Source organism: Penicillium odoratum, assembly GCF_028828045.1.
Source record: "Penicillium odoratum strain IBT 22623 chromosome Unknown utg000001l_segment0_segment0, whole genome shotgun sequence".
Taxonomy (NCBI): Eukaryota; Fungi; Ascomycota; class Eurotiomycetes; order Eurotiales; family Aspergillaceae; genus Penicillium; species Penicillium odoratum.
Genome location: NW_026643143.1, coordinates 5,438,844 through 5,462,017, shown reverse-complemented (window position 1 = coordinate 5,462,017; position 23,174 = coordinate 5,438,844). Strand labels below are relative to the sequence as shown.

Here is a 23,174-nt window from a genome sequence, read left to right as displayed (position 1 = left end):
CCTAAAAAATAAATAAACCTCAATTAAACATTCAATGTTCAACACTACAGTGCGATCAAGATCATCCAAGCCTGGGGTTCAGGGTCAAGTTCCACCTATAACTGGATGATCTCAGCCCCGCCCCCACCGAAACCGGAACAGTGTCTCCATGTATCTTGCCTGCCTAGACTCAAGTGCTATTTATGGATCTGTCTACCACTATTAGTATGTTAGCGCTGGGTTAACATGAGCTTGACTCAAAATCTATAATCATGTTGATTGGCCTTGGAGGCTGCAGTGCCCCAAGTTAGGCGGCCCAATTATATACGGGCGCTTCCAAGTACCTACATGTCTGCTGGTAAAAACCTCCTTGGTAAATTGAATGAGAAAATCACTCGATTGAATTAGGCTTCCTTATATTTTATACTTCTTCTATTAGGCTTCTAGGTTCAAAACCTCTTATGGAAAAGGAAACCCGCTGTGAACAATCATGACGTGCAGACTGGGTTGCCACCTAACCTCGTGTAGTGACCCCGTGTAGTGACATTGTACTAGGTACAGAGAAATTGGTATAGGGTAGTATGGGTCGATATGTACCTGTACTTCCCAATGGAAATGCTTTCCCTTGACGTGCAAGGGTTCGATCCACTGCGTAACGCCGATCCGAGCCTCATAAATAGAACAGCGTGCAGCTTCAGCCACAATTGTTCCGCAAAGGGGTCCCCACTGTAAGGAGGTCATCAGTCAACGCAGGAACGTTATTTTATTTTCTGAATTCCATCAGTGGTAGGCCATTCGACCTCCTTTAATTCTATTGAGAAGCCCCTGACTATCACCTTTTTGTTCAAAAATCCAAAAGTGAAACATTCTGCCTTTCCTTTCCTACCGCCGTGACACTCCACTTCTCCCGTCTCACCCTTCTCTTTCAACTTCCCAAACCTGAAACCCCTTGCTCGTCATCTTTGTTTACTACCATCTTAACCTTTCATAATGAGTGTGAGTCTTCCCAATCCATTATCTCTGTACTGATGTTGGAATTTCTGACGATGATAGTATCAGAGCTTGGGGGATACCAACCAGGGGGGCTACGGCCAATACAACCCCTATGGAAGTCAGCAGCAGAATCCCTATGCCAGCCAGGAACAGAGCTACGGATATGGAGGTGGTTACAATGAGGCCGGTGCCGCTGAACAAGGCAACGGTGGATATGGTGAGTTAGAAACAGACCCTACAGAATCGCAATGCGCTGACCAGCCCCCCCTTCGCCAGAGATGTCCAACATGCAGACCGGAGGTGGCCCAACCGCAATTCTGGACAAGTGCAGAGAGATGAATGATGCCATTACCGAGTTGCGCACCAAGCGCGAAGGCCAGCTTGTTTCCGCCCAGAATGCCCTGCTGGACTCCAGCACCGGCAAGGAGGACCAGTCCGCCCGCCAAAACGTCGACTACATTGAAGATGAGATCAACACTGCCCTACGCTACCTGCGCGACCAGTTTAAGCGCATCAAGGAAACTCCTGGATCCGGCGACTCCCGTGTGTCCGGTCAGGTCGAGAACGTCAGCCGCAACCTCCGTCGCGAGATCGAGCTGTACCAGCGCACACAGGCCGATTTCCAGAAGCGCCTTGAGGAGCAGGTACGACGCCGTTACGAGATCGCCAACCCCGAGGCCACCCCGGAGGAGTTGGAGGAGGGTGTACAACTTGTTCTGGCTGGCCAGGAACAGAGCTTCGCGGTATGTTTTGAATGGTCTTTTTGGCGCATGGCCAATTTACTAATCTAAATGTTGGTTTAGGTCCCCGGTACCCGTTCACGCCAGGCCAACGATGCCCGTCAGGCTACTATGCAGCGATCCGCTGCCATCCGCAAGATTGAGCAGGACATGATCCAGCTCGGTCAGTTGTACCAGGAAGTCGCGGAGCTGATCCACCAGCAAGAGCCTGCGGTCACCCAGATCAATCAGGGCGCGGAGGAGACGCACCGCAATGTGCAGGAAGCCAACACCAAGCTTGATAGTGCTATTACTAGCGCTCGGAACGCTCGACGATGGAAGTGGTGGGCCTTGGGTATCATTAGTAAGTTGCCCCGCGCTTACCCCCTCTAGGAAACCCGACTGACCAATCTAGTCCTCATTATTGTCATCGTCGTTGGTGTTGCCGTCGGCGTCACCGAGGCCAACAAGAATTAGACATCTTTCGCGCTACGAACCACATTTCCCCGTGTACGACCCTTCCCCAAACTGGCATGGCATCGACTTGACTCGACTCGCATGCATTCACGTTTGATCTAAATCCGACCCAGTCCCATTTCCCTTGTGTTACCATTCAATTCCCCCTTTGTCCTATGCCACCTCCTTCGTTTTTCTATACCACTTCGTCGCATGTTCCCTTCCGTTTTCGTTTCTGTGTAAAAGCAATGCTCGATTGACTTCGTTTCTTTCCTTGTGTTTCTCATTCCCACATGAATGCTGCTTTCGCATACAGCTGTGCTCAGACGGACCACCGTAAGTGCTTAGCTGAGGATGACTTTTCTTGTGCTCCCTGGATCCCTTGAACTGCTTGAACTTTGCGCTGCCACGTGCGGTGCCGGGGGTCCAGGGATGTATATACTAGAGTGTGTGATTTCTTTTGATGTCAATGCCTGGTTGTTTGGTGATAGAACCTATGTAATACTGTATTAATTGATGTCTATCGACACTAATCGGTCGCTGATTCAAGTCGATTCATTGAATCGGGTATCAATCCCTGTAATATAATCTACACTCCTTATGCCTGTGCTTCCCTCTCCTTCTCCCGCTGCTCCTCGGCCGGTGTCTTCGTCTTCAACTGCAATGCATGGATACCTCCTTCCTGACTCATCTCATCCTTAAACAAGGCATATACCATCCGATGCCGCGCAGGCTGCATCTTCGATTCAAAAGAGGAAGAGGTAATCGTCACACTATATAAGCGGTCAGTTACCCATATAGAAATAAGTCAGTCTAGCGACAGGCTTCCTTCGCATAAATCACTAGACTTGGATTTCGTACTGGAAGTGGGTCTCCTTCGACGTGGCTCCTTGCATGGCAGCATGGTGCGCGTGCTTGTGGGAATCGTTACGGATAATGAGGGTTGAAGGAGTGAAAACGTGAGTGATCTAGACTCATCAGTGAAGTTCATATGGTTGAGTAAAGCTTGATGTACCTTGTCGCGCATGAGATCCTCCATTGGGGTTGTAGAGGCCATTTTTGCGGAGACTGAAAATAGGCGGCGGGGGAACTGGAGAGGGAGAGAGCGGAGCATCGAGGAGAAGGAGTAGGAGGAGAAGAAGAAAGAAGAAGAAGAAGAGGAGGAGAAGGAGGAAGAATAGCAGTAAATTCAAAGACAGGAGAACCAGGCCATCAAAGGTTGAATAAAGCGGAGAGGAAAAGCGGAGAATATTTTTGTTTCCGCGGAACTTCGACTTCAATGACATCAACCTACAACACTCCATCTGCAGCCCATTGAGTTCTCATTGAAATTCAAACTGCCATGATCTCACGATAGACACAGAATGTCCACCCGTATCTTTTTACAACGGTTCCTGCGACCGCGTTTGCGCATAAATCATGCACGTCCGATCTCATATACGAAGCTCCTCTCCACACTCCCCAATATCCCAATCTTTCGCGCCCTGCAGAATCATGATCCCTCTAGCCTAGCAGTTGTCCACAGCGCATCAAACCGCAGCTTTACATACGGCAATCTCGTGGCTGATGTCCTCCGTGTGAAAGATGATCTAGAGCGTAAAGCCTCGGGCAAGCTCTCCGGGGAACGAGTTGCGTTTTTGGCGGAGAATAGCTATGACTATGTAGTCACTCTCTTGGCTATCTTTGCTAGTGATGCGATTGCCCTGCCGTTGTCTCCGTCTTTCCCTGTTGGTGAATTGCAATATATTCTGGACAACTCTCAGGCGAAGGTGCTTCTTGCGACTGAGAAGTACGCTGATAAAGCGGCTCAGGTCCTCACGGCCGGATTGGAACTAGATCCTTTGTTTGATGTTCGACGGAAGATTGAGGTTGGCACGAGTGCCGAGTCTGTTCAGCTGGATAGTCGCGAACAGACTTCATCTGGAATGATGCTCTATACTTCGGGAACTACGAATCGACCGGTAGGAGTAACCTCCTCGTTCATTTGAATATAACTAAACAATCACAGAAAGGCGTACTTATTCCTGAGTCCGCAATCACGGCGCAAGCATCATCCCTGCTACAAGCGTGGAAGTACACACCACAAGACCGGCTCTTACATCTACTCCCACTACACCACATTCACGGCGTAGTAAACGCAACCTTAACACCAATCTTCTCTGGATCCTCCATCGAGTTCATGTACCCCTTCAACCCGGAACAAGTGTGGCGTCGTCTTGCCGCACCATTCATCCCATCTGAGAATAAGCCCAAAATCACTTTCTTAACCGCCGTTCCAACAATATACAACCGTCTAATGACCTCCTTCCCGTCACTTTCCCAGGAAGTCCAATCCGCTGCACAAAAGGGTATACACCCCGACAACCTTCGCCTCAACATCTCCGGTTCAGCAGCCCTCCCAACACCCACAAAAGAAAGGTGGACCGCCCTCAGTGGTGGGAACGTCCTCCTGGAACGATTCGGCATGACAGAAGTTGGTATGGCGATTAGCTGTGGCCTTGACCCGGCAGACCGTGTCGATGGTAGTGTGGGGTGGCCGCTACCGGGAGTCGAAGCTCGTCTCGTAGATACAGAGACTGAACAGGTCATACCCATCGGCCAAGAAACAGATGCCAACGGCCGAGCTCTCGAAGGCGAGATCCAGCTACGGGGAGCTACGATTTTCCACGAGTACTGGGGAAATAAAAAAGCCACGACGGAAAGCTTCGTCAAGGCAGATGATGGGAAACCCTGGTTCCGTACTGGAGATGTAGCCACGCGACGAGTCGTCGACGGAGCTGGAAAAGGAACCAGCGGGGAGTGGGCTCAGGGACCCATGTATTTCATCAGCGGTAGAAAGAGTGTTGATATTATTAAGACGGGAGGTGAGAAAGTCAGCGCTTTGGAGGTTGAGAGGGAGTTACTTTCTCTGTGAGTTTCATGAACTTGTGTTGGCCAATTTGAACATAATGCTAACATTATCTTAGTCCCCAAGTAGCCGAAGCAGCTGTCGTCGGCCTCCCATCTGAACAATGGGGTCAAAAGGTCGCACTCGTAGTAGTTCTACACCCTGACGCAGCGACAAGTGGTCGAAATGGTAAATCGTGGGGCCCAATGGATATGCGTCGGGCGTTGAAGGATCGGTTGGCAGGGTATAAGATTCCGCAGGAGATGAAGATTTTGGACAGTATTCCCAGAAATGCGATGGGTAAGGTCAATAAGAAGGCCCTTGTGAAGGAGGTGTTTAGGATCTAGCTACTTTACCAAAAATGAGCTGTATGATAGTGTATAGTACTGTTACAATGAACAAGAATATTGTCATAATGTAGACAGACGATGCTATAAACCCCAGAGAGATCTAGCTCGAGGCTTTTAATAAGTAGAGAAATGTTATAATACATTGTATTCTAATATACTACAGTCCACCTCACGGTAGATCAAGCCCACTCCCCAACCCTTTCATACTCCCTTATCAACCCCACAGCCTCCATCTTAACCTCCAAACTGGCCATATCAACAGCAACGATCTTCGCATCCACAATTCCAAAGATATTCATCCGCTCCTTATCCGGGCAATCATCCGTAATAGTAACAGAACAGCCAACTCCCAGATTAGCAATCACGCCAGAATAGACAGTTCCATCGCGCACAGGGAGGACGCGCGGCATGCGTAGAACGACGGGAAAGGTTTCTGGTAGTGGACAGCCAGCGAAATAGAATGCGCGAAAGAGGAGCATGCAAGCCCAGTGCTGATTCGAGTAATTGCTGACTTCGCGGAGACGTGCGCGGATAGGGGCTGAGAAGAGGATGTGGGAGTCTATGTCGGATTTTGTGTATGGGAGGGGCGGAGAGTTGGATTCGGATTCATATTTGGATGTGCTTTCAGCTTCGGCTTCAGTCTCGGCCGGCAAAGCCTGATTGTGGGCCTCTTCAATCTGGTCGAGCATATCAATGACTCCATCAAATGGACGACCATGCTCAGCTTCAAAACGTAACGCAGCCTCAATCTGGTAATGCGCAATCACATCTGTGAACCGACGCAATGGACTAGTGCTCTTGATATACGCATCCAATCCAAGCATATGATGATGCACAGGCTCGGAAGAGGAGAATGCCCTGGGCATAGCCAAGTGCAAAAACTTCTGACCACCGAACTGGCTCATGTTCTCGGGTGTGACGCGTTCGTACTCCGGATCATACCATGTTCCGTCGTAGACAGCGGGAATGTTGCGAGTAGCACAGAACTGGCCAGCGATATGGCCAGCCAGGTTCATCAACATAGAGACGAGATAGACCTTTGACTCGTCGCGGACCTCGTGGGGGTTGGAATCCTGGATGCGTAGTTGGATGGTTGGATCACCGATGAAGAGTCTTCCCTCTGTGACTTGAATCTCGTAGGGCTTAAGTGGTTCTGTGCCTGCCTGGACAGTGAGCAACATGTTCGGGCGCAGGGATTGCATGTCCATGGCGCCGTTCTTCTGGCGCTGGGTACGGAAACCGAGCATGAGTTTGCGAAGAATGGTAAATGTGTCTTTATCTTCGGCTGTGAGTGTCTCGCGGAAATCTTTTCCCCTGGGTAACGGGGTATCGATAAGGTTGCCGACAGTGAGAGTCTCCTGAGACTCATTGAAATCGGGATTGAGATATTTCCGGAGGGTGCGATGCGTGAGACTGATGACATTGTGTACAGTTCCGTTAGCCACCGCAGTGTCTAGAATCTCCCCATCTAGGTTCATCTTCGCACTGAATGTCAGCGCCGGCCGGCCGGGTGCAAGACTGAAGTGCCCCTGTGTGAGTGATTCCGGGAAAATAGGGTATGTGCGCTCTGGAGCATATGTGGTCGCCAGTCGCGAGGCAGCGTACTCGATAATAGGGTCATTATTTTGCAAGAAAGCCGTTGGATTGGCGACGTGGATATGCACCCAGAATGTGTCTTCCGATGCAGGAATGCGCTCCAGGGAGACGGCATCGTCAATCTCCTGTGCGGTGACATCATCAATACAATAAACCGGCAGATTACCCCAGTCTTTCCGTAGATGCTGCATAGAATCGACTAGAGAATCGGCGTCCTTGCAAGATTCCTCGATTTCCTCCCAGCGCATATCCTCCAGGAGAGAGACCCCGTGTCCTGGTAGCATTAAGTTCTGATCCAGCAGACTCAGATTCTCCCACGGGGAGATGACGCCTAGCTCCTGTAAGAAGATACGGGTAGAAGTGTCGCTGAGGCCGAGAGTATTGTACATGCCTGTGACCCGCATAATATGCGAGGCTGTCGACTTCAACGTACCCGATGGCATGATCACCGATGGAGTGGCATATAGCTGGAGGTATTCTATAATTATTTGGTCATTCCGATCGAACTGTTCGGTCAAGACCTCGCGGAACACCATCGCCTTGCCATCTTGCCCAGCTTTAAACTGCTGCGATGTCGGGCCCACACTAGACATTATTGTAGGCGAGCGCGACCTTCGACTGAGGCGAATCAGGCGCTGTGCCTTAGCGGTGAATCGCTGAATTGGATGCTGTGAGAACTTGTCCGCCGTCATTCCGCTGGTAGTTGTGGCTATTTGATCATGGTACGTCTGGCGAGTGTGTCGCATAGCGAAGCGAGTCAGATAGTCCTGATGCTCATGAACCCAAGTGGTGACAGTTTCAACAGTTTTGGCGATCCGCTTGGGTTGTACAAGGTACATGAAACTGAACAGTGAGGTAGAGTCCTTCTCAATTAGGAATGAATTGTTTCGAACAGCCTGGTGAACCACAAAGAGGTTGACGCTGTTAAGCTCGGACTCTTCGATGTCCAGGACTTTCATAGTCAATTCCTCAATGCTCAAGCGACGAAATTCAGAGTCATCGGCGACCAGATCATGCATGTTGTCCAGCTTCGCCGAGTTAAGTCTGTAGAAGTCTAAGACATGAGCTTGGAAGTTGTTCATCATCTCCAAAAGAGGGGCACCAAGTGGCCGCGGAACGCCTCCTTCTGGCACGGACTGGATCTCATAGTTGACCAGGGGCACTGTATTGGGAAAATACGGTTTGATCGCATCCAGTAGTTCGGGAGGAGCAAAGCCCTTGATCACATAGTCCAGTTCGCGAGCTTTGCAGAGACGCCAGTTCCCGCGGGTGGTGTAGAACTGCGGTCGTCTCTGGATGGATTGCACATAGATTGCCCATCGAAATGTTCCATCCCCGAGCAGCTCTGCAACCATATCACCCGGCTCGAGATGATCGCCATGAAACTCCTCCGACGTATCCATGTCATCCTCGTGCGAGATGCCCGGATTGTTCCACACGTTATCACCATAATTGTCCCGACCGTTGGGCATATTGCCCATCACCGGACCTGAGTCCAGATCATGATTTGGTTCTCGAATAGGATCCAACAAATTAGGATTATTTGCTTGCCAGTTTGAAAGATATCCACGAATGTCTCGGTAGGCCTCGATTTCGGCCTTGTGAAGGGTTTGGGGGACGCTTTGTGACTGATCAATTAGTGTGTTCCGTGTGAAAATCGGTTCTTGCTCTGTATGCTAATCAAATGGTCAGCTCATCCAGTCGATTGGGGATAGTTCCTCGTACGTGATCTGATCCCAAGACTCTGGTGGTGGATATCAAGCGATCTCGCACGCAAGGCAGCCGCTGCAGCGCTCCTTGTCGCTGCCTTAATGCGCCTCGTGCACATATATTCCTTGCATGTGCGAGCCTCTGCAATGCCCCAGTCTTTAGCCAGACCATGGTTGTGTTTCAGGTCGCAAAAACACGACGCCATCGATCATCATTCTGCAGTTATAATAGCCACCGCTTTGAGGCGGTGAAATTGACACCTCAGGTGTCTATATGCGTCTCCAGAGCAAAGTCGCTCGCCAAAGTGCATATGCATGGAATGACTATATGATTCCTAATTTATCATTGAGTTGACGATAATCAGATCGAAAATTTGATTCGTCACATTTGATCTGTCGGGAGTCTACCTCCCTGACCCTATGAACTATCGACCCTTGTCCTCCTGAGCGCCACAGTCCAAGTCACAAACCTCAATTTACAGCTACGCACATCATCCCCTGAAAGTCCATTCCCAGGTTCATATTCGCTGTTCGCATTCGTATAACTCCGGCCCGCGGTTGGTCGCTACTTCATGTGATGGGAAATCCCCCACGTTTTTCTCAACTGCGTTTCCAGTATCGCCGATCTCACTGACAGTTGCCAAAATCTGGGCTGGCAGCGACTATCATTTCTCATCTGGTCTAAGCGAGCTGGTCCGAGTGGACCAGTGAGCCGTTACCGTTCAGGGGAAATCCCCCGAACGTCCCACGCGGGAGACTAAAGGGCCCACGGTGGATCCCAGAAAGGGTCTTCAACAAGAACTGCAGTCATGAACTTGGCTATGGAAGGTTTGAGGTCAATTATGCTTCTATCAGCATATCCTCGATGTCTTTCTGCGTGTTGCAAGGATATGTGCTGACAAGTGAGATTCCGTATCAGGGGAAACAAGGAACTAAACGGCCTCAGATCCCGAGTTCGCAGTTCTCGGTGATCCTCCCGAAGTTTGACCTATCCAGCCATGGCGCCGGACTAGCAGGGACCGGGATAATTATATGCATTGAGTTAGATGCTAAACTATCATGGCAATCAGCTTGGAAAAGCACCAATCACAACCTTCACCTTCGTGATCGACAGTTTGTCTTGGTTAATGTCGACCGGGAACTGTAACTTGGCCTAGCTCCAGAAGTCGGCATGATCCCACTTAGTCCCCAAGGTTAGTATAATCCGGCATGTGCATTTCCTCTCTCCATCTGTCTCCACAGTAGAAGGCCATTTATGATTAGCTCCAAAAACCTCGCCCTGGTGCTCCTTACCCAAACCAGTATTTGTGCACGGAGGTAGATTGGAATTGACCCGAGCCCAAGTATCCACTTCGCTTGCAGATTTCTTATTGCGATAGAATACGGAGTGCACTATTGGGGTCACATGGAGTCGTTTCAATGGCTACTCCCCGACACCGGTCGAAGTTACCCTAAAACTACTTATACCAAGGATCCTCCGCTCCTCCCCATCGGACACCGCAGAAAAATCAAAACCTCCCATTTGGGTTGGCTTCCTCTCGTTATATAACTTGTATCCGATTCGAATCCTCGTCTGGTTTGCGGAATGGCTTTCACCAGCCGACGCGCCTTGGCGCTATTCGTCGCAACCATTGCACCCCTCGCAAAGGCCGACATCTGCTCAACCCTCGAGCAAGGCGGGATCTCTGTCGAATACCCATTGACGCTGGATTATACAGTTGCTTTGACAGATTACTGGTCCGCAGCTTGTGGTGACCTCAAACCAACATGCATTGCGGCGCCATCTAGTGCGGCTGAAATGTCACAGATCATTACCACGCTGCACGATTTTGAGACCTTGTTCGCGGTCAAATCTGGTGGACATATGCCGAATAATGGGTTCGCCAGTATCGAGGATGGATTGTTGATTTCAACGAAGAGTTTAGATCAGGTTGATTATGATGAAAATGACCAGACGGCAGTCATTGGACCGGGCCTCTCCTGGGAGGAAGCGCAGAAGGGTCTAGATGGGACGGGACGGGCCGTTGTGGGAGGACGGTTGGGTGGGGTTGGAATTGGAGGATACATGCTCGGAGGTATGTTGAGGAGAACGGTTCACTATAATGGGATTCTGACTTGACCAGGTGGCATGAGCTTCTTGAGTACCCAGTATGGATGGGCCGCCAACAATGTCGTCAACTACCAAGTGGTTCTGGCCAATGGCACAATTGTTGACGCCAATGAGGATGAGAACACCGGTAAGTTGATTCGTTCTGTTCGCAAGATTGAGACTGATCGGTGATAGACCTCTTTGCATCCCTCAAGGGAGGAGGTAATAACCTTGGTGTTGTCACGGCATACACCGTGCAGACACATCCTATCGGCCAGGTCTGGGGAGGTAACTTCTTTTACTCCAAGGACAAGTCACCTGAAGTTTTGGCGGCAGTGCGCAATTTCGTCGACGACTATCCCGACGACAAGGCAGCTGTCATTGTGACCGCAGAACATGGAGTGATCGGGGTCGTTGATTTCTGGGTGATGTTCCTCTTCTACGATGGACCTGAGCCACCAGCAGGTGTCTTTGACGAGTTCGAGGCTATCGACCATACCTCCACCACTCAGACATGGGACTCATACTATGACCTACTGAAAAACAACGACGAGTTCATTCTCCAGTTAGTACACCAGTCTCGTGCTTATGCATTTTACTAACTTCCAACAGCGGCCAACGCTACACCATCGCGACAGAGTCCACCCCTGTGCCAAATTCCACTGTTGGAGCCAGCGTGATGCAGGAGTATTTCGACCATTGGTACAACGTAACAGAGTCTGTCATCGGTGTTACTGGTGTCGTTGGATCGATTGCTTTCCAACCAGTCCCCGTGGCATTCACCAAGAAGGCCAAGGAGCGCGGCGGAGTAAGTATCCAGGAATCGAACAACCCACATAGGCTAACAGAAACAGGATCTTCTCAATGTCCCCGATAACCAAAACTACATCTTCTTCGAATTTGACTTTTCTCACTCCCTTGCAATCGACGATGCAGTGATAGACCAAGCTACCCAGGACCTGTACCAGGGAATGGGTAATCTCGTGCAGAAAAACATTGACGAGGGTCTTCTTCCCGATGTATACCGACCATTATTCATGAATGACGCATATTACCGCCAGGACTACTGGGGGCGCATCGACCCAGCTTCCAAGGCCCTTGCGCTAAAGACTCGTCGCAACGTTGATCCCGATGGGTTTTTCCAGACACGGACCAGCGGTGGTTGGCGACTTGAGGAGTAGACACTGATTTCGAGTACTGGTTTGGCTATATGACTATTAAAATTAGCTAATTGTCTGATACTTACTATTCTGACGTAATTTACGCATGATCAATTTGCCTAGCATCAAATCAGTACTGTCGAAATACTTGTGGATCGCGTAAAAACTCGGCAAACCAAAATAGCAAAGCGAGGATGAAACAATCCTCTAGTCTGACTCATTCAAGTAACCGCCCGCGTCAGATCCGACTCTTCAGAAGCAACGAGTGGCCCAGAAGCGCCCGGGGATAGATAGACTTCCCCCTCCACGCGCCGGAGTGGAGTCAGGCGCCACAATCTACACAACATCCGAGCTTCTGCATCTCCAAAGCTCCAGAGCTAAGAGCTAATGCTATGATTATGTCGATCGCTCTATTTGGATAAGTCAATTTACTATTGTAAGTGGTTAAATGGTCCTACTGTGGCGGGTGGCTGGTCCTAGACATTCTCTAACAGGGTTCAAGAGATCGACAAATTCTAGATTTTAGATGCTGATTCGGGGATTCTAGACCCTTTCTTTGAGGCTTTGTTTTACAACTTTCGAATGCAGGTGGGCGGCTATAGTGGAGGCTCTGAATATAAAGACCTGGGTTTCCCAGGGATATTGGTTGCAAGATCTTTCATTCAGCGCTTTCTTTATTTTATTTTGAATTTGATCTTCTCTTCTACTTTCAATCTATTCCAATCTACTCTCATTCTATTCCAAGCCTTGAAGGTCCGGTCTTACATATTTTAATCTCATCATATCGACGCTCCTTCGGTCCCTCGAGTCCAATCGTTATACTTTCATCATTCCAACATTTAGATTCAACTCATTACATTACAAAAATCCATTTGCAAAATGATCCATCGATATGGAGCCCTCGGCGCAACCTTCCAACTCGCCCGCCTATTCCAGTTCTGCTCCCTCATCGCTATAATCGGAATGATAGCCAAGTTCATAGCGGTGATCGTCGGAGAAAACGACACACCACCCAACGTTCTAATTGGGACAATCAGCGTGGTACGCCACCATCTCTGCTCCAAGCTTCCAAATAACCAACTGACCCTAACTTCTCTAGACTTGCATCGCAGTTATCTACTGCATAATCTCCGAACTCCTCTACCTAGACAATATCCTGCCATTCCTGCCTTCGGCAGGCATGGACTTCCTTATCCTAATCGGAATGATCGTTGTCGCTGTCATAATGGGGCAACCCCTATCATACTTGAATTGTTCCTCGCTTTCTGATCTAGGCGATAAAGATGCCGCTGCGTATGCGTTTTCGGAGCATTTGGATGGATATATTGACAGCCTGACTGGCAAGATTGATTACGAGGCGTGGATTGGAGCTTCCAAAGCGATTTGTTTGGAGACGAAGGCTGTTTGGGGGTTGAGTATTGCTCTGTGGTTCGTATCTCTTTCCTTCCCCAGATATCTAGAGTGGTTTCTGACCGGTTTAGTATTTTGTTCTTCTTTTCGAGCATTTGTGGTGTAATTCTGTGGAGACAGAAGAAGATCCTGTTGGCGAGCGAGGAAAAGTAATATCATGCGAGTCCGGTTACCTGGGAGTATGCATTTAACGAGGCTGTCCGGATATGGATATGGATATAATGGTCAGGCAAGAGACAATTTGGATTCTCCTCGCACGGTGTTCATCATGATTCAATGAATTTCGGCGTTCGGCGTATTTTATATAAATAACAAATCAATGGGAAACAATTCCCAACCAAATATGTCATTCCCATTCAAGTTGCATAACATCCAAGTTCAGCCTACCCTGAACTTACAGGGGGGATAATCGCAACCTCCGCTCCAGCCGTAATGATCTTCTCATCCTCCTCAACATCAACATACTCGCCCTCCAAACTGACTCCACAGCCGACGAGAATTTTCTTGCTGATACCAGGGTATCGGTCTTCTAGTAGGGGGAAGAGTTGTGGCAGTGGCAGCGGGGCGGGTAGAGTTTCTGTGTTCTTGGTTGTGAATTGGGACGCCGTGGCGAAATAGTGGATTGTAAATGTTCCCGTTGATTGTGATGGCGATTGATTTGTTGCCATGGCTGTGGAATATGTGAGGTTCAACGTTGTTATGGTGGTGGGAGAATGAAGTTGGTGAGGAAAAGTGACGGCCAATCCCGGTGCGGGGTCGATGGCAGTCTGTGGGTCCCATATATTGTGTTCAGAACTTCTTAGGCAGTGGAACTCGAATTCACCATCTCAAATGTAGGTAGATTCATATATTTACTTTGACTGTTCATTCTAAACATCAATCGGGATACACCCAAAGACCATCTTCCACGTCTCATTCAACGGATCACAATCATTCCATGAGAATTGCAGAAAATACTGATCTCTATCCTGTCCCCAGAGTGCGATATCCTCTTCCGTAATTTCAGGAGGGAAGCCATCACACGGCCGAAACACATCATGGGGTCGAATGCGTGCCTCTTGCGGAATCAGCGCAGCCAGCGTTCTAATATCCATTCCGATGTCAGAATGCGGAGGAGACGGGCTCGTGGTGACCTTGATGGGCGGAATTTTCAAGGGACTATCTGGACTCAAATCTCCGTAATGGTTCGGTCCGTGAGTTGTTGGGGTGCACTCTTTAGAAGGAGACGCGTCGACAGTCGACATCGCGATCGCTTCCTCTAATAAAATGATCTTTTCGCCGACAATCATTCCATGCTCGCGCTTATACATTCCCTGAATGCGATGCGATCGGGCAAGGAGATTGAGTGCTTCCCGTCTGATAGTAGGCTCGCGACAGCGAAGACAGGTAAACCAAAGCGGGAGGCCGATGCTTATTTCAAATGTGAATGGTGGGAGAACACCATTTGATTGCACAGAGCTATCCAACGCGATGGAAGACTGTTCGACAATTGTTTGGAAGTTCAATGTGAAGGCATCTGTCGTGACTCGCATTGGTGATACACATACCGCGAGAATGATGGATAACATTTCATAATAAGTAATAAGAAGGGCACTGGCGCTGACTTGCGACGCTGGTAGCCCGGCTTTCGTGGCGCGTAAAGATTTCATCAAGTTTGTAAAAGCAGTATGCCATCTCTCAAGGCGAGTGGCGAGGATCATTTGCCGTTGCATCAATTCGTCTGAGATGTACCAAGCCCCTGAGCTTTGGAGATATTTTTCACACGCCAACTCCAAGATCGGGATTTCAGCGCCGAGGACAACTATGGCCTCTCGGGCAGTCTTGAGGGAGGCGAATTCGTGTGTGGAAGTCGACGACTGTTCTTGGATTTCCTTTAACAAAGGCATGGCGATATCCCAGCAAGATTTAGGGGCGAATAGACCCAACCGGGCAAAGATCGGAATAATTGTCTCTTGTAATAGAGCTAATCCATCAAAAGCCCTTCGGGCCCGCAAGGTAAGAATGAGCTGCACACCCTGAGCGTAGAGTCGCATAACCTCCTCCAGACTTCCAAAGAGGGATTCGATGCATATGAACAAGACACATGTGATCAGCCCCACAAAAGCGTCAACAGTGCCCCGGGAGATTCCCTGTCGAACGGCAGATACCGAGCGTGCATACCAGTCCAGCGCATCTTGTTGATTCTGATTAAGCGTACGCGAAGCCTGGCGTTGAACAATATCTGGAGACGCATCAGGGCTTTCAAACAGCACACTGATGCAGATCATAGCATCCCATACCGCAGGTTCACTTCGACATACCTGTGGCACAATTGTGCGCCAGAAATCCAGATCCAGTCCCCCACCGACAGACGCAGCAGCATGTTGAAAATAATATGCAAAAGCCCGACGCTCACGCCAGACAGTATTCGGTAACAGCGAAAGCGGCATGCCAAGACCACTGACGCTGCACATATCCGAAGCTGAAGCCGTGGAGAAGCGTGTCAGGGTTTTCTGACTGACATATTCACATTTTCGACCTGTACTACTGCACCTGAGGCAGCTTGGCTTTTCTTCTCCGCATTTCACTTTTCGGGCCTTGCACGTTTTGCATCCGAGTCGTGATTTCAGGGGCCTCGCTGGGCCGGGGCTCAGATGGGCGGACGAGGTTGAAGGCATATGCCCAACATTTCCGAGCCGTGGGCTCTGGATACCACAGAGGGGTATTAAAGCCGCAGGATAGGAATTGAGGAGTGTTTAGTAGCGTGAGAACTGGTATCATTTTGATTTCCCCGTAAATTGTAAGCAGATCTTATCACTATCGTCCTTATCTAAGCCCCAGTACTCCACCGCCCCAGTTTTGCCCACTGCCACATCCATGAAACTGATTGTCCCTTTCACTTGTGATATCAAAACATGTTGTCATTCCTGGCGAAGAGAGTGCCACGAACTACAACCTGCAGGCTTAACCCACTGTTCTTTGATGATGGCCGCTCCTGTCTTGAATTTAAGGCCCCAAATGACCAGTATCTCGTCCTGAACCGCTGGCCACCCGGTTCCAATGAGATCAACAAAAATATAGCGCTGCGACCACCAATTCATTGGCATCGAAATCAAACCGAAAGGTTTCATGTGATTAGTGGGTCCGCCAAGTTCACTTACGAGGGGCAAGAGATAATCAAAACAAGCGGTCAATCCATGCTGATCCCGATGAAAACATTCCATACATTTTGCAATGCAAGCGCAACAGATGAATTAGTGATTGAATTCGTCCTGGAGCCAAAATTTAAAGATCGAGACGAGGCTTTTTTTCGTGAGTCCCACCTTCTGGTCTATGTTTGCGTTGATACTAATCATATTAGGAAACGTGCAATCATATCGTGATGATTGTCGTAAAGCAGGCGTCCCTCGAAGCCTGCCACAACTCCTGTTATTCAATTGGGCTGGAGGCGTTGTACTTGCTCTACCTGGCCCCCGTGCTATCGCTCAAGTCTTAGGTGTGTGTTTGAATCTTTTTGGAGGTGTTGTTTTCGGCAAGTATATTCTTGGATACAAACAATCATATCCAGAATACTACGAGCCGAAAACCTAGTACTCAAGATTCCTGACGCATTCCTATGATGCGAACCCATTACGCGCCGTTACTCGCGTGATGAATCCCGAGTCAATATTAAATAAGCCCTGCTAAGTAATAAATGGGTTAATTCTGCCGGAGGGGCCCGATGCATCGCTCTCGTCCCGTTTAGGCTTAGTAGTATCTGTCCATGGGGCATATCTCCATGGATCTCGCTCTCTCCCTCTTCTCATTCCTCTCATGGCCAATATCAGCTCATCCTACTATTTGATTCTTCCCTTTTTAGCAGCTCGGAGGTCCAAGAAATTCTGTATAATTTGGATTCGAACCTACAACGTGTTGATTCAGGCAGTTATCGAAGACTCTGACTGCAGTAGTTTTTTGAATGAGGGGGGAAAAAAAGAAGCTCGCTGCTTGGGAAGACATGCACTCTGAGAAAGAGAAGAAGCGCCCGAAACCTTTGAACTTGGACCTTCTATGGAGGAAAAGAAAATCAATTTGCCGGTTTGGGTACTCCAAAACTTGTTCAAATTTCATTTGATACCCTTGACATTGTTGCTTAGAAGACTCTTGATAATAGCTGGCTAAGCGCAAATGAGTCAAGTCCCTCTAAAGCCCGAACCTCGTTCCGTTTTACATACAAGTACCTCGCCGTGACCTTGCTACTGAGGATTTCCCGAAACTCATCAGATATTCTTTCCAGTGAATCTAGGGATTTAGAGATCGTCCGTGGGAGCTCTTCGCAGGTGACCTTGGAACCAGAAGAAAAAGACATATCCTCCCAACGAAGAGGCTCACCATTTCTGCTGCCCAAGAGCCCCGCGCCTAAAATGGCCGCGACGGCCAAATACATATTCGCCGTTGCATCTGCACATCGAACTTCCCAATAACCATCGCCTAATTTGCGCACGGGTGTTTGGCGGTTTTGCGTCCCCCAGCTTACGTTTGTCCCTGCCTGATAATCCCCACAGCGCCGGTATGAGCTAATGGAGGGCATAGAAAAAGCACAGATGGCGGGCAGGCGCTGCAGCAGTCCAGCAAGGAATGCTTCTTGGTTACGGGGAGGGTGTATGGAGACGTGGATGTGGGAGCCGTTCGCAGATCGGTTCTCTACCGGCTTCGGAGACATAGTGGCAGTGTACCCATGGCGTGCGAAGGTGCATCTGATGATGTCGTGGGCAGCGACGAGATCGTCAACTGCTTCGAGTGGAGGGCGGGCTGCTAGGGTAATCTCGTACTGGCCGATGTTTCCTTCCACGTGGAACTCGCGGACAGGGATTCCGGAACAAGACAGATTCTTGACACACTCCTCTAGGTACTTGTAGGATGGGGTGCGTAGTCCAGCAGCCGAGTAGGTACCAGGGTGTGATGAAAATGGGATCAGACTTCCCTCTAGGGTGGACTGTAGAACGACGAACTCGATTTCGAAGCCAATAAGAAAGTCCAGCTGACACTCCGTTGCGCCCTGAGAAACAACATTTCGCAACGCGATTCGGAGACACAGGTTGGAATTGGAGATGCCCCCGGGGTCTTCCTCGATGATGGAACACATGACTGAGGCATACTTCGGGCCGTCTTTGTCCATACAGTTGGAGAGAATTCGGAGAGACGACCAGTCTGGGTAGAGCAAGTGGGTAGATGATGCCTCAATTGGAACTCGACTGTCATCAGGGAGACAGCTTAGGGTAACCTGGCCACACCTAAGAGGCTTATTGCTTGTCACTATCGACTGAAAGTAATCCATGGTGATTACCCGAACTCGTAAGATACCGCGTAGTCCACCCATTGGAACCTCACATAGTCAATGTCAGGATTCTGTAGGAGAAATGCATTCACAACAACTCTAGGCTTATCCGGTCCAATTCCTGAGAGCTGGAGGGCAGACGGAAGATCACCAATTGAGCCCATGGTTGCAAGGTAAGCCCGATGAGTCCACGCGTATCGAGCCTAGGAGCAGGCAAAATTACTGAGGAGAAGAATACCGAAACAAAGAAATAAAATAACCAAAGAAAGGGTTAACAGGCTAAAGTACCTCGAGATAGAGATGGAAGCACCATAGCACTACTGACATGATAATTTGTATCAAAAGCCAGACCTTCGCAATTAACCGAGCCAGACTGCTGACGACAGGCCGCCTAATTCATTACGGACGTTTAGTCCCTTACATCGTACAGTGGAAGCAAGGGAGACGGGATGAAACTTATTATACCCGCTTAGTGAGCTTTCATCTTCATGTCATGTCCCCCTCGTTGTAAAAAGCGTCCAAGCGGAGTAGCTTGAACAGAGTGGTTAAACATTTGTATGTGGATCTGCTTGACCCTGCGAAGACTTGCTAAAAAGATCAAGTCTCAGCCGACTCGTAATATAAGAGGCCTGTGCACCGCATGGAACAATCTTCATGTCGATCCAAACTTGATGCATTCCATTCACGCCTTACAGTCTTGCGCCACGATCTCTAATCTGGAATTCTCAGGGTTCGGGCTGACGTATACATGCCTAAGTTGCGCTAATAATCCTAGATAGCTGAGTATCGTTCCCCAATTTAATTTTAAATGCGGAGTCATTATCTCTTATCTCTTATCTATACACCTGTGTGTCGCCTTTATACACTCCGTTATAGGCACAGTTTCCAGAGGTAACTGATGGCACTCTAAAGTGGAACCGGAGGTGAGGAGCATGGACCAATGACGCGTAAAAGCAACCCGAGGTTACATCTAAGCAGGCTTGCTAAGCGATGAAAGGTAGAGATTGGGGAGTTGGGGAGCTAGAACAAGCGATCTTGGTAAAAAATCCATTTCAATACAAGTGCTTACTTTTGAACCTGGAGAACCTGGAAATATTTAGGACTCCGCACAACCCCGTCACGTCTAGCTAACCTTCAGAAATGGCACATGTAGTCAACCTCCCGGTTGAAGTGATCTTACTGATCTGCGCTGACCTTTCAAACGCTAATATCAAATCGTTCCGTTTAACATGTACCCGGATCAGTCGTATCGCCCAGCTACGGCTCACCCGCGTGTTCCTATCCGCCGACCCAACAAATATCAGAGTCTTTCGCGCCATCGCAGACCATGAAAAGTACCGGGAGCAAATCACTGAAATAATTTACGACGATGCACGCCTCACTCATTCGCGACTGTCTTCCAGCACAGGATTTGGGAAACCAGAATGGGATAAAGCTGTCACCATGAGCACCGAAGGCTGCCCAGAGTGGTTTGCCAAGGTTTGTCACCAAAACATCGCGCACCTGGCTATCCACAAGGGACAAGATGTAGACCTGCCACATCATATCGCGCGGGCAAATCAAGTCAACGCTCAACTACCACTGGGAATATGCTGGCAATATTACAAAAATCTCATCCAACAGCAGCACGAAGTGCTCATTTCAAAGCAGCATGAGGAAGCGTTTCTTTACGGTTTGACACGCTTCCCCTCCCTCACGCAGGTAACTATTACTCCTGCTACACATGGATTGGTATTTGCTCCACTGTACGAAACACCCATGATCCGCGCCTTTCCCTATGGGTTCAATTACCCTATTCCACACGGGTGGCCAGTAGAAGGAATTGGGTCATCGCTCTGGGAAGATGACGAAGAACGCTATAAGGATAGATGGCATGGATTTCGCATGGTTACGCGGGTACTGGCTCAAGAAGCGTCGCACCGTGTCACAGAGCTGTTGATCGACGTCAATGGACTCCCCACGGGGCTGAATAGCTCGATATTCTATACCCCTAGGAGCGAGGAATATAAAAATTTGGTCACGATTCTTTCCAAACCGGGATTTCGGCGTCTTGATCTTGCCCTCTCCGTCGGGGACCAGGAACACCCGAATTACGATTGGATTGCTTTCCGGACTCGCTACCTTTCGGATATGTTAAGCGAAGCCGAGGAACTCGAGCACATTAATCTATTTACGACTCTCGGGATGGATTCGGACCATAGTCTTGGTTCAGAGGTACCCGGGGGTGGCGGCTCGATGGCGCACTTCATCCCGTTGCAAAAGGTCTTCCCCGTCTCTGACTGGAACAAGCTAAGGCACTTCCAATTATCACGGTTTATGGTAACCCAATCCGACCTTATGGGTCTACTAATAAATATATCGGCCACTATCCAGACCGTGTCGCTGAATTTCCTAACCTTTCTGGATAATGGCGGGGACTACCATTCGCTCTTAAACGAGATCCGGGATACCTTGAAATGGCACGAGCGAGAGCCCGCCTTCCGACCAAATTTGATCATTAGAGTGGATGTGGATCCTCCATATATAGGGAAAGAAATTTGGGTCGAAAAGCAAATCCACGAATTTCTCTACGAGGGCGGGAGAAACCCCTTCCTTGCCGACTGTCCGAACCGAATTAAGGCCGGCATGGGCATGCAAAGGGTGACTTTCGAGGTTGTGCATGAGCGACCATACCGGCGATCTGCATTACTATCAAGGCCAAGTATCCACGTGCCTCCCAAAATATGTACATGCTTCATTAAATGCTAGACCAACGTTTTTTTTTTTATAAAAATCAGCCATGTAACATGGCCGTGACAAATATTTCTCGTTCATTATCAAGCCGCAATTGATTGTTGCTCATATGTAATTAGGTTAGCAGGAAGTTCCGACATGGCTCACTTTGGGTGGAAACATTCACCTGTGTATTTCAACATTTGCCACGGACAGATATGGCCAAATTGGTGCCAAATAATGTATTTGAGCGACAAGAAAAGCTGAGAAGTCTATAGATACCGCCTGCTACGCCAGTCCTTTGTCGTACTTAATCATCTCCTGACTTTGTCACACTAGAAGAATTTCCCCAATTCAAGGACTCATCAGATGCTATCCGTAGCGGGACCATGATAAGTTATTGAATCTTTGATTTTGCTGAGTTCTTTTCGGTACTGACGCGAATAGTACTCACCATAATCATCAAAATTTTACATCTTTCCTGGATTTCTTAATGACCTTTTTTCCATTACAAAGTCAGCCAGCTGCGATTCGGCGATTGATGCGTTGCTTCTACTCTAATCCGGGTCACCTAGCCAAGAAGAAGGCAAACCACTGTCCGGTATATTGTTCCTATATCTCTCTTGCATCACATAAGCCTCTGTGAAATTTGTCCACCGAAGCTCTCATATTATCTTGCCATAAAGATATGACGATCCTTGACGACGTCCAACTTCACTCTTGAATCATACTTGCCCCGGGTCCTGCATACCATGTGATTCACTCAAGTCATAAGCTCCAGACTACCCGACTTCCAAATTTGGTGGGCTTGGTGCATTCGTGGAGGACATGACCTGGGAAGCAGAATCACATCTTTCGATAACATTAGTCTAAAATGTATAATTTGGGTTTGCTCCACATCTAACTTGCGATGTGCTGATTTCTTGTTGTAGATTGATGGGTCGTAGGGACTCGAGCTACTGAGTCGTTTTTATCGCTGCATTTGACAGATATTCAGCTTCTCCGCAATCGTCCATCATCCCAAGCTGTGTTTTTACCGAGATCGGAACTATATTGTGCCCCCTTGGGCAGATGCTAATATCCCATAAGGTGTATCGAATCTGCAACCCGATTGCACGTGGTTGAAAGCTAGCTTGCAGAGTGACAGGGAAGGATGGTGCAGATCCTTTAAACGCGATTTTCTTGAAGTATTTGTCTCTGTTGTGGCCGGCTGGTTGGATGGCTCGAAACATGTCCAGCGAGAACGTTACTAAATTGACAAATAAGCTAAAACTCAGCCGATGAGTAAACGGCACATTCTTGTTGAGCAAAACTTCAACTAGAAGTCGCAACGCAGATTTTGCACTCATATGGCCTTTCACTGGTGTCTAATCCTGCGCCTCCTTGTTAGGAGACTGAAATACTGGGTGATCCAGATATCGCTTACCTCGCACATCCCTCTTTTATAACTTGAGAATGAGTTGCGGAGTATTGCCGGCCCGGTCTCTTTTACGGCCGCAGGTACGTTCAGGCCTCCGGATCTCATCTGTTCTCCCACAATTATTGATCAACATTTGCCAGAGCGGGACAGTATCTTTTCGGAGGACCTACGGCAGGTCTGAAGGTAATCTCTCCACTACACAGGTGCCTTGGCAATTAAATCTGTACGGTAAGGTTGAACATAGCTTTGCACTGCGCGTGGATCTTCATGGCTGTCATCAACAGTGGTCTAAGGAGCAGGCATTCTACCAAGGAAAAGGATTGGTTTCAACGGAATCTTCGACGGTCACCGTGCCAGATTAGCTATGCAGGGTAGTAGAGCCTTAAGTTACCAACTTT

The 23,174-nt window shown here is 48.8% G+C and overlaps 11 protein-coding genes across 11 annotated transcripts; 6 read left to right on the top strand and 5 right to left on the bottom strand.

Annotated features, from left to right (window-relative positions):
- Window positions 1-969: 969 nt before the first annotated feature.
- N7520_001970 (syntaxin) lies at window positions 970-2,168 on the top strand (the record flags this gene model as incomplete). Its single annotated transcript, XM_057135905.1, has 5 exons — window positions 970-975; window positions 1,033-1,189; window positions 1,249-1,715; window positions 1,776-2,055; window positions 2,107-2,168. The coding sequence occupies 5 exons, from the start codon at window positions 970-972 to the stop codon at window positions 2,166-2,168; spliced, it is 972 nt and encodes a 323-aa protein (XP_057001841.1).
- Window positions 2,169-2,745: 577 nt separating this feature from the next.
- Window positions 2,746-3,204, bottom strand: N7520_001969 (BolA family protein; the record flags this gene model as incomplete). Its single annotated transcript, XM_057135904.1, has 3 exons — window positions 2,746-2,920; window positions 2,991-3,115; window positions 3,163-3,204. 3 exons carry the CDS (start codon window positions 3,202-3,204, stop codon window positions 2,746-2,748), a joined length of 342 nt encoding a protein of 113 aa, XP_057001840.1.
- A 307-nt stretch (window positions 3,205-3,511) lies between these two features.
- On the top strand, window positions 3,512-5,381 carry N7520_001968 (acyl-CoA synthetase; the record flags this gene model as incomplete). The annotated part of the gene is made up of 3 exons (XM_057135903.1): window positions 3,512-4,108; window positions 4,156-5,057; window positions 5,114-5,381. The coding sequence occupies 3 exons, from the start codon at window positions 3,512-3,514 to the stop codon at window positions 5,379-5,381; spliced, it is 1,767 nt and encodes a 588-aa protein (XP_057001839.1).
- Window positions 5,382-5,563: 182 nt separating this feature from the next.
- N7520_001967 (exoribonuclease II) lies at window positions 5,564-8,861 on the bottom strand (the record flags this gene model as incomplete). The annotated part of the gene is made up of 2 exons (XM_057135902.1): window positions 5,564-8,656; window positions 8,706-8,861. The coding sequence occupies 2 exons, from the start codon at window positions 8,859-8,861 to the stop codon at window positions 5,564-5,566; spliced, it is 3,249 nt and encodes a 1,082-aa protein (XP_057001838.1).
- Window positions 8,862-10,274: 1,413 nt separating this feature from the next.
- Window positions 10,275-11,959, top strand: N7520_001966 (FAD-binding oxidoreductase; the record flags this gene model as incomplete). Its single annotated transcript, XM_057135901.1, has 5 exons — window positions 10,275-10,764; window positions 10,813-10,926; window positions 10,974-11,343; window positions 11,391-11,586; window positions 11,633-11,959. 5 exons carry the CDS (start codon window positions 10,275-10,277, stop codon window positions 11,957-11,959), a joined length of 1,497 nt encoding a protein of 498 aa, XP_057001837.1.
- An 858-nt stretch (window positions 11,960-12,817) lies between these two features.
- N7520_001965 (uncharacterized protein) lies at window positions 12,818-13,501 on the top strand (the record flags this gene model as incomplete). Its single annotated transcript, XM_057135900.1, has 3 exons — window positions 12,818-12,979; window positions 13,038-13,366; window positions 13,420-13,501. The coding sequence occupies 3 exons, from the start codon at window positions 12,818-12,820 to the stop codon at window positions 13,499-13,501; spliced, it is 573 nt and encodes a 190-aa protein (XP_057001836.1).
- Window positions 13,502-13,731: 230 nt separating this feature from the next.
- Window positions 13,732-14,016, bottom strand: N7520_001964 (Molybdopterin synthase sulfur carrier subunit; the record flags this gene model as incomplete). Its single annotated transcript, XM_057135899.1, has 1 exon — window positions 13,732-14,016. One exon carries the CDS (start codon window positions 14,014-14,016, stop codon window positions 13,732-13,734), a length of 285 nt encoding a protein of 94 aa, XP_057001835.1.
- Window positions 14,017-14,217: 201 nt separating this feature from the next.
- On the bottom strand, window positions 14,218-15,801 carry N7520_001963 (uncharacterized protein; the record flags this gene model as incomplete). The annotated part of the gene is made up of 1 exon (XM_057135898.1): window positions 14,218-15,801. The coding sequence occupies one exon, from the start codon at window positions 15,799-15,801 to the stop codon at window positions 14,218-14,220; it is 1,584 nt and encodes a 527-aa protein (XP_057001834.1).
- A 441-nt stretch (window positions 15,802-16,242) lies between these two features.
- Window positions 16,243-16,918, top strand: N7520_001962 (cupin domain-containing protein; the record flags this gene model as incomplete). Its single annotated transcript, XM_057135897.1, has 2 exons — window positions 16,243-16,639; window positions 16,689-16,918. 2 exons carry the CDS (start codon window positions 16,243-16,245, stop codon window positions 16,916-16,918), a joined length of 627 nt encoding a protein of 208 aa, XP_057001833.1.
- A 541-nt stretch (window positions 16,919-17,459) lies between these two features.
- On the bottom strand, window positions 17,460-18,808 carry N7520_001961 (uncharacterized protein; the record flags this gene model as incomplete). The annotated part of the gene is made up of 2 exons (XM_057135896.1): window positions 17,460-18,600; window positions 18,654-18,808. 2 exons carry the CDS (start codon window positions 18,806-18,808, stop codon window positions 17,460-17,462), a joined length of 1,296 nt encoding a protein of 431 aa, XP_057001832.1.
- A 976-nt stretch (window positions 18,809-19,784) lies between these two features.
- N7520_001960 (uncharacterized protein) lies at window positions 19,785-21,392 on the top strand (the record flags this gene model as incomplete). The annotated part of the gene is made up of 1 exon (XM_057135895.1): window positions 19,785-21,392. One exon carries the CDS (start codon window positions 19,785-19,787, stop codon window positions 21,390-21,392), a length of 1,608 nt encoding a protein of 535 aa, XP_057001831.1.
- Between the last annotated feature and the right edge of the window lie 1,782 nt (window positions 21,393-23,174).